This window comes from Limulus polyphemus, unplaced genomic scaffold (genome assembly GCF_000517525.1).
Source record: "Limulus polyphemus unplaced genomic scaffold, Limulus_polyphemus-2.1.2 Scaffold2304, whole genome shotgun sequence".
Taxonomy (NCBI): Eukaryota; Metazoa; Arthropoda; class Merostomata; order Xiphosura; family Limulidae; genus Limulus; species Limulus polyphemus.
In genome coordinates, this window is record NW_013667914.1 from 154,674 (window position 1) to 165,031 (window position 10,358).

Genomic DNA, 10,358 nt, shown 5'->3' on the forward strand with positions numbered 1-10,358 from the left:
ATTATAATGCCCTCACGGATGAAAGGGCGAGCATGTTTGGTGGGATGGGGATGCGAGTCGAGCGTCCTAACCACCTGGCCATGCCGGGCTGTCTAATAAGAAAACGGCTTAATGCTCTCTAAATACTTTTATTAACACCAGGGGATATAAATTATAAGGATCTTTTCTGTTTCATGCGCCGCGTTCAAATAGAAAATGATATGTATTTTGGAATGTAGTTTTAATGCTGATTTGAGAAATATAAATTCAAATTTAGAGAAATGAAAAGAAATATTTTTAATATCTTTTATTTTGCTTACGAAAGAAAGGAAGTACTTTTAACATTAGATATATATACCTATGTATTTAAAAGAATTGCAAGACATCAAGATGATACAAAGTATCTAGTTTCAATGTAACAAATTCAATGTAAACATTCAGAATTATTTTTGGACATTTGCTTGAATAGATAATCATTTTCATGCCTACGACACCAAACGATGTTACGATTAGTTCCACAATTCCACTTGTTACGTCTCTTAACCATATTCAAAGTACTTTCAATTTGCTGCAAGTTTCAGAAATATAAATTAAATTTGGAGAATTGATTTTTAAAGGGGGAAATATTTTCATTTTTTAAGAATCTTTTAATTGAAATTATTTTATATTTAAATAAACATTTAATTATTTACTAATTAGTCTAACTCGATCTAACCTAGCAAAATAAAAAAATATATTAAAAATATTTATTTTCCTTTCTCAAATTTGAATTTATATTTCTGAAATCAGAATTAAAAATACATTCAAAAATATATATTTCTTTATATTTGAACACGGTGCATGAAACAGAAAAGATCCGCGTTCACTAAAACACAAACCAAAACTGACAGTACAAAGCTTCAAATTGGACAAATATCTGGTTGCAGCTGCAATATTTCAAAACAAACGGTGTTACTAACACTTTAAGAAATATCTTTTTGAAATACTGAAACTACAACCCCAACGGTGTTACTAACACGTTGAGAAATATCAGGTTGTAGTTTCAGTATTTCAAAACCAACGGTGTTACTAACACGTTGAGAAATTTTAGGTTGTAGTTTCAGTATTTCAAAACCAACGGTGTTACTAACACGTTGAGAAATATCAGGTTGTAGTTTCAGTATTTCAAAACCAACGGTGTCACTAACATTTCGAGAAATATCAGGTTGTAGTTTCAGTATTTAAAAACCAACGGTGTTACTAACACGTTGAGAAATTTTAGGTTGTAGTTTCAGTATTTAAAAACCAACGGTGTTACTAACATTTCGATAAATATCCGGCTACAGTTTCAGTATTTCAAAACCAACGGTGTCACTAACATTTCGAGAAATATCAGGTTGTAGTTTCAGTATTTAAAAACCAACGGTGTTACTAACATTTCGATAAATATCCGGTTACAGTTTCAGTATTTCAAAACCAACGGTGTCACTAACATTTCGAGAAATATCCGGTTGCAGTTTAAGTATTTGAAAACAAAAGGTGTTACTAATATATTAAATAACATTTCAGTTGCTAGCCTTCCTACTATAATGGACGTAACGTGTATTTTAATATCTACGTATGTAACCAAAACACCTGCGCCATCTATTAATGGCAACACAAACAAAAATCCATAAAAAATTCACACTTTGGGTATTCAAGAATCAAACAACAAGAAAAACAACTGTAGAATGTGCAACAACTCTTTCTTTATTATAGAACACGATTTTAAATAAAGTACTCTCCTCACAACAAGAACAAGACTTTCACGAAGACCGTACGTGATGGTTCAATTATATCTTTATTGATGTAATTTTTAAATGTAGTACTGAAAAACTGGAGTTCTTAAAAACTATTATTAATCAGTACCACTTGTTATATATAAAAACATTAAAGTTTATAACAGTAAAACTTTCAATATTGTAAGACTGAAACTTCTCATTATTGATAGATTCTTTAGCTTACTGAATTCAGTTTCATTGAACGTAATTCGTTGAGCTAACGAACCAAACTGGTGACAATTAATTTTTTGTCTAGTGTTTGGATACATCAAGTACGAGAACAACTAAAGGTTTGTCTAGTGTTTAGACACATCAAGTACGAGAACAACTAAAGGTTTGTCTAGTATTTAGACACATCAAGTACGAGAACAACTAAAGGTTTGTCTAGTATTTAGACACATCAAGTACGGGAACAACTAAAGGTTTGTCTAGTATTTAGACACATCAAGTACGGGAACAACTAAAGGTTTGTCTTGTGTTTGGACACATCAAGTACGAGAACATCTAAAGGTTTGTGTAGTGTTTGGACACATCAAGTACGAGAACAACTAAAGGTTTGTCTTGTGTTTGAATACATCAAGTACGAGAACAACTAAAGGTTTGTGTAGTGTTTGGACACATCAAGTACGAGAACAACTAAAGGTTTGTGTAGTGTTTGGACACATCAAGTACGAGAACAACTAACGGTTTGTGTAGTGTTTGGACACATCAAGTACGAGAACAACTAAAGGTTTGTCTTGTGCTTGGATACATCAAGTACGAGAACAACTAAAGGTTTGTGTAGTGTTTGGACACATCAAGTACGAGAACAACTAATGGTTTGTGTAGTGTTTGGACACATCAAGTACAAGAACAACTAAAGGTTTGTCTAATGTTTGGATACATCAAGTATGGGAACAACTAAAGGCTTGTCTAGTGTTTGGATATATCAAGTACGGGAACAACTAAAGGTTTGTCTAGTATTTAGACACATCAAGTACGGGAACAACTAAAGGTTTGTCTTGTGTTTGAACACATCAAGTACGAGAACAACTAAAGGTTTGTGTAGTGTTTGGACACATCAAGTACGAGAACAACTAAAGGTTTGTGTAGTGTTTGGATACATCAAGTACGAGAACAACTAAAGGTTTGTCTTGTGTTTGGATACATCAAGTACGAGAACAACTGAAGGTTTGTCTAGTGTTTGGATACATCAAGTATGGGAACAACTAAAGGTTTGTCTTGTGTTTGGATACATCAAGTACGAGAACAACTGAAGGCTTGTCTAGTGTTTGGATACATCAAGTACGAAAACAACTAAAGGCTTGTCTAGTGTTTGGATATATCAAGTATGGGAAACCGTTAGTTGTTCTCGTACTTGATGTGTCCAAACACTACACAAACCTTTAGTTGTTACCGTACTTGATGTATCCAAACACAAGACAAACCTTTAGTTGTTCCCATGCTTGATGTATCCAAACACTAGACAAGCCTTTAGTTGTTCGTACTTGATGTATCCAAACACAAGACAAACCCTTAGTTGTTCTCGTACTTGATGTATCCAAACACTAGACAAGCCTTTAGTTGTTACCATACTTGATGTATCCAAACACTAGACAAACCTTTAGTTGTTCTCGTACTTGATGTGTCCAAACACTACATAAACACAAGACAAACTTTAGTTGTTCCCATACTTGATGTATCCAAACACTAGACAAACCTTTAGTTGTTCTCGTACTTGATGTATCCAAACACAAGACAAACCTTTAGTTGTTCCCGTACTTGATGTATCCAAACACTAGACAAGCCTTTAGTTGTTCTGAACACATCAAGTACGAGAACAACTAAAGGTTTGTCTAGTGTTTGGATACATCAAGTACGAGAACAACTAAAGGCTTGTTTAGTGTTTGGGTACATCAAGTATGGGAACAACTAAAGGTTTGTCTTGTGTTTGGATACATCAAGTATGGGAACAACTAAAGGTTTGTCTAGTGTTTGGATACATCAAGTACGGGAATAATTAAAGGTTTGTCTTGTGTTTGGATACACCAGATATAGGAAATTATACATATCTAGTTCACAAATACATTTCAACGTTGTGTTACCAACGGATGTTCTTCTTCGGTACATTTCAGTGTATTACTCTTAGAGTAGGGTTAACATTCGGGCTTCATGATTTGAATGTACTGTGCCTAAGAAAAAACCTAGAAATCCCGTTTTTCTGTGACTTGGGTGTATCGTACCTGGGGCAGGTGTTAAATTCGTATTACGTGACTGCCTACAGAGAGAATAGAGGTTTATTAAGAGACGTTCACTCCTCGAAGGACGTTATGTGATTTAATTTCTGGTGTTTATTATTATTTTAAACCATGTTTTATCGGAAGAATCAGTTTTAGTAGAATAATTTACAGTGAGAGTAACAGCTATTCTAAACATTAGATGAAAGAACCAAGTACTATGGTGATGTTCCTAACTTTCAGGTCGATGGCTGGTCGAATCGTGGGAAGTGTCTGGTGGTTCTTTACTCTTATAATCATTTCGTCCTACACCGCCAACCTGGCAGCGTTCTTGACTGTGGAAAGAATGGTTACCCCTATCAATTCACCAGAGGATTTAGCCAAACAAACCGAAGTGGAGTACGGAACCCTCATGTATTCTTCAACCCAGGAGTTTTTCAAAGTAAGTCATGTTGCAGTACTGACACCAAACAAACTGAAGTGGAGTACGGTACCCTCATGTATTCTTCAACCCAGGAGTTTTTCAAAGAGAGTCATGCATTAGTGACCAGCAGGTGAATTGTTTGTTGAAATATTCATGACAGAAGCTTTCAAATTAGATATAAAATTGTTTGGGGAAAGTACTTTACTTCTGACCAAGATTTTTCACTCTTTATTCCAGAAACTTTGTCTGTCACCAGTAATTACTCCGGAGCTCACGAGCATTTTTAAAGCACATGGAAAAGACATGGAAAAATAATGGAAAACTGTTCAAAATCGGTAAAACACGCGCCTATAACAAAAACATTATTATTATTTGCAACGTTTTGGGCAGAAGCTCTTCCTCGGGCAGTTTAAGCCGTGTTTCATAGAAAAAAGGCTTAGAAAGGGTCGTTGAAGGGTTAGAATATATTTAGATCCTAAATTACATACGTACTACGTGGAGCACGTTAACAAAAATATTGTTAGAAGAAACATTGTTGAAGGGGTTCTGTAAACATTTTTAAAATGGAAAACAGGTATTAAAGTAAAAGAAATTGGATTTTAGAAATTAAGATGATAAAATAGTAATTTAATAATAATAACGATCAGGGAAATATGTGTAGACGGTGTCAAGTTAACACAGGTGCCCAAGAGATAGTACCTAGTAGTATCTGATGAATGAACTAGTCGTACCTAGTAGTAACTGATGAATGGACTAGTAGTATCTGATGAATTAACTAGTCGTACCTAGTAGTATCTGATGAATTAACTAGTCGTACCTTGTAGTATCTAATGAATTAACTAGTCGTACCTAGTAGTATCTGATGAATGGACTAGTCGTACCTAGTAGTATCTGATGAATGAACTAGTCGTACCTAGTAGTATCTGATGAATGAACTAGTCGTACCTAGTAGTATCTGATGAATGAACTAGTCGTACCTAGTAGTATCTGATGAATGACTAGTCGTACCTAGTAGTATCTGATGAATGAACTAGTCGTACCTAGTAGTATCTGATGAATGAACTAGTCGTACCTAGTAGTATCTGATGAATGGACTAGTCGTACCTAGTAGTATCTGATGAATGGACTAGTAGTACCTATTAGTATCCGATGAATAGGTACTTATTTAATAGTTTTGTCACCAGGACATTTATCTTGTGTATCTTATAAACAAGGATGTAAAATTTACAGGAAACTCCTGTAAGGCCTATTTGATTTCATCGATCTCTTTAGCGTTCCAAGATAGCTGTTTATGCCCGGATGTGGGAGTTTATGAACTCCAGGAAGCACGTCTTCACATCATCTTACGACGAAGGTATCAGACGAGTCCGTGAATCCAAAGGAAAGTATGCCTATCTTCTGGAATCCACTACTAACGACTACATTAACGAGCGCGAGCCCTGTGACACTATGAAGGTGGGAAGAAATCTTGACGCTAAGGGCTTTGGGGTCGCTACCCCACTTGGTTCTAACCTCAGGTAAGCCAGATAGATAAATATGTTCATGGGATCTGGTCATACCCTGACAAAAATAAAATAAGTTGTAAAAATCAGCAGCTTCTTAAAACTTCACAGTGGTAAAACCTGAAATGGAAAAGGACCATGCACATTTTACAACATCACATTATCTGATCATGTGCTTCATGACCTGGAATCTTTACACAGATAAAACAAGTAACTTGTAACAAACAGATTATAAATTTAATCGTTATATGGTGATCAGACAAACATTTGTCAGCTGGACATTAGTTGTTAAGTAAAGATGAGTTAAACATTTGTCAGCTGGACATTAGTTGTTAAATAAAGATGAGTCAAACAGTTAACCATTTGGACATTAGTTGTGCAATAAAGATGAGTCAAACAGTTAACCAGCTGGACATTAGTTGTTTGATAATGATGAATCCAACAGTTGTCAACTAGGTTGAAACTAGCTGTTAAGCGACTGTTGAGTATGGAATAATTCAGCTGGATATGTCTAAAAATCTGAAGGAATTATTGTGACTAGTTTGTTTACCGAAGTATTTGTCTTAATTTTTATTGCGTTGTTATGTCACACATAAATTGAAAGTGTTTTCTACGGTTCAAGATATATGAAGGTAGAAATTTTGATACACTTATGGGAGTAAAACTGGTGAGTTATTTCAATTACGAAATTTAACGGATTTTGATATCAACTTACAACTACAAAAATAGCTGACATAACAGAAAATATTCGTAGCTTCTGAAGAAACCCGAAAGCTTCACGCACGCAAGAACTTGAATTCTGGTGGAATTCATTAACCAGAAACTTTATTAAGCAGACATAAAATATCATGCCAGTTATTACTGACAAGAATAATAAATCTTGTAGAATACTTAATCACAATAACTTCCGTTAAGTTATTCATCTACTCCCACGTGAGTACAGAAAGGAAAACATGGAGCTGGGAATAAGAAATTAGCATGAAACTAGCCGGATTTCCCCGGTCTGAAGTATTGTTATGTATTGAGAGATTAGTTAATTATATGTATATTTTGAATATTAACACCTAATTATTTTGAGAATTTTCCCAGCAGGTTGTGAAGTACGTAGTAATAACGGTTAGAATAAATTATTTTAGTGTGTGTTGTACACTCGTAAAGTATGTAGCAATAATGGTTACAACAAAGGATTATATTGTGTTGTACACTCGTAAAGGATGTAGCAATAATGGTTACAACAAATGATTGTATTGTGTTGTACACTCGTAAAGTATGTAGCAATAATGGTTACAACAAAGGATTCTATTGTGTTGTACACTCGTAAAGGATGTAGCAATAATGGTTACAATACAGGATTGTATTGTGTTGTACACTCGTAAAGGATGTAGCAATAATGGTTACAATACAGGATTGTATTGTGTTGTACACTCGTAAAGGATGTAGCAATAATGGTTACAATACAGGATTGTATTGTGTGTAAAGTATGTAACAATAACGGTTAATATGTATATATATATATATGATCATATTTTATTGTAAATTCATAAAGTATAGATCACTGCTGGTTAAAAATAGAATTATAATCTTTCTGGGGATCGTCCATAGTTACTTATTTACATGCTAGACGAGTTTATCGTAATCTAAAGTACAGTATTTCCACCCTCTAGTTGTTGAGTTCTGTTACTGCACAAACCAGGTATTGTTGTAGTGTTCCTTACTGAAAACTATACCCAAGATAATACTTTATTATTATTTTTTTAAATAATGATTTTTAATTTTAACACTGGTTTCCAATATAAATAATATTACATGAATACTATTAATTATATTACTCATTCAAACTTGGAGATTTTGGCAACGGTCTTAGCATGGGTTCTAATAATCGTCTTTAGTAATACTGCCCAATTCAATTTGATTAAAGTACCATCCCACATATTTTCACGCACGCTCCACTTCCATGCCTCTAATCCACGAATGATCACTAGTCTTAAAGATAATAGAATCAGAAATATCCCAGAGAAGGCTGTAGTTAGAAGACTTTATTACCAGCTACTACCATCATCATAAGGTGGATATCACAGTTTAAGAAAAGCCTTGTTCAATATTGTTGAATTCGCAGTTGATATATGGGGAGGCTTTGAAGCTAATAAGAATACTTTGATAATAGCTTTAGGTCTTGATAATGCTTACAACTGAGACCAAATACCTATTATTGCTCAGCATATGCATCAATGTAACGAATGTAAAATGTTATAGCTGCAGTAACTGCTAGAAGACGCATCGTAAAGAATGGATGATGAATATCAGATTGGATCATAATCAACAGTGGTCTGCCTCAAATATCATCAACATCTACACAAACTAGCTGTATGTTAACCTTTGCTTACAATATTCTGGTGTACAGTAGAAGCTTTAGTAAAGCTGAGATCTAACGCAAGATGCAAACAACCCTTAGAAGGGTGAGCAAATGGTTATGAATCCCACCAAAACAACAAGCATTTTCTGCACACTTAACAACAGATATGTTGATGAAGATAAGCCACCACTACCCTTCGTGAGCACTGCTATCCCTCTGGAAAAGCACTAAAGTTTCTGGGGCTAGACTTTGACTGGAAAATCAACTTCACCAGTCACATTAACACTAAATGCATCAATGTACTTAAATCTACAGTAGTAAATAGAGAGTCACCTGCTTCTGCTGTACTAAAGTCTTATCAACTTTATTCTGGATTATGCCCTGCCGTTTATCAGTGTGAATGCTATACAGGTAGTTAAGATTTAACAGATACGAAACATGCGTTTAAGACAGGTCGCGGAATGTGCTACAGCCACCCCCATCCAAGCACTATTACACATCAATAAAATCTTAGCAGAGACAAGTGTAAAAACTATACGTTCTGTCACCAAGCCTCTGCCTTTTAACTTGGGACATTCTAATTCCACAACGACCCTATAGACACCAGCAAAGTAGGTTTTTGCCTAAAAGATACATTAGGAGAAAGCTAGTGGTGGACTTGTGCTATACAGCCACTAATAAGATAAATTATCACCACCGGATCTCGGACTTTCCCATGTGGGATAAAAATTTGATGTCAGTGAGATCTTTGAAAACCTTTCCAGAGAGTAAATGTAGAGATTTGGCAGAGGTTGAAGCAGAACTGTCATTTCAACACCCCTTAAAAGACTATAGTTGTTAATCTCCTACCCTACCATCAGATGATTCTTACGTCAAAGATTGTGAGAGAACTTGTTGGACATTCATTGTCTCATAGAGCATGACGCTGGTTGGACATTCATAGTCTCATAGAGCATGAGGCTGGTGGAGCATTCAAGCTTCCCACAAACAGCCAAGAGTGAAACTGAAAGTGAAATATTTGGGACTGGCTCACAGGTGACATTACTGTAAAAACTTCAAAGTGGTTGGTCCATGAGGAACGAGAGAATGCAAAGAAATTGCTGGGTAAGACCACCATCTGCATGTACGTGCCACACCGAGCTAAAGGAAAAAACAAACCGATAACTTTCTACGAGAAGCCCTTTTATCAAACGTGGTACAAGTCTATTGGCTGGATATTGATCTCTTTTGTATTAGTAAGGTGAAAATCAACCATGGAAGGCCTTTATCAACAGCCTCCCCCCAGTGGCACAGCGGCATGTCTGCGGACTTACAACGTTAGAAACTGACTTTCGATACCCGTGATGGGCAGAGCACAGATAGCAAATTGTGTAGCCTTGTGCTAAACTTCAAACAAACAAATTTTATCCACACTAAGAGAGAGTGAGACTGCTTACTGTCATCAAAAGTGAATATTAACTCTGATTGATCTGTATAGGAAGCTTGCTTCATCAGAAGTTAATATTAACTCTGATTGATCTGTATAGGAAGCTTGCTTCATCAGAAGTTAATATTAACTCTGATTGATCTGTATAGGAAGCTTGCTTCATCAGAAGTTAATATTAACTCTGATTGATCTGTATAGGAAGCTTGCTTCATCAGAAGTTAATATTAACTCTGATTGATCAATATATGTAGCTTGCTTCATCAGAAGTTAATATTAACTCTACCTATATAGATCAATCAATTAACTTCTGATGAAGCAAGCAATTAACTCTGATTGATCTATATAGGTAGCTTGCTTCATCAGAAGTTAATATTAACTCTGACTGATCTATATAGGTAGCTTGCTTTATCAGAAGTTAATATTAATTCTGATTGATCTATATAGGTAGCTTGCTTCATCAGAAGTTAATATTAACTCTGATTGATCTATATTGGTAGCTTGCTTCATCAGTAGTGAATATTAACTCTGACTGATGTAATTAAGATGTTAACAAGTTCTGTTTTCTGTCATACGTTTTTTTTTCCTTTCAGAGATCGTCTTAATCTTGCAGTTCTGTCTTTGAAAGAAAATGGTGACCTCGCGCGCTTGAAGAATAAGTG

General features: G+C 35.1%; 1 protein-coding gene across 1 annotated transcript in view; it reads left to right on the forward strand.

Annotated features, from left to right (window-relative positions):
- Positions 1 to 10,358, forward strand: part of LOC106466564 (glutamate receptor 4-like) — a 31,825-nt gene that overhangs the window by 14,442 nt on the left and 7,025 nt on the right. The window contains exons 5-7 of the mRNA XM_022394598.1: positions 4,238 to 4,436; positions 5,691 to 5,935; positions 10,290 to 10,355. Of these exons, the coding sequence (XP_022250306.1) occupies positions 4,238 to 4,436; positions 5,691 to 5,935; positions 10,290 to 10,355 (510 nt within the window). The remainder of the gene's footprint in view (positions 1 to 4,237; positions 4,437 to 5,690; positions 5,936 to 10,289; positions 10,356 to 10,358) is intronic.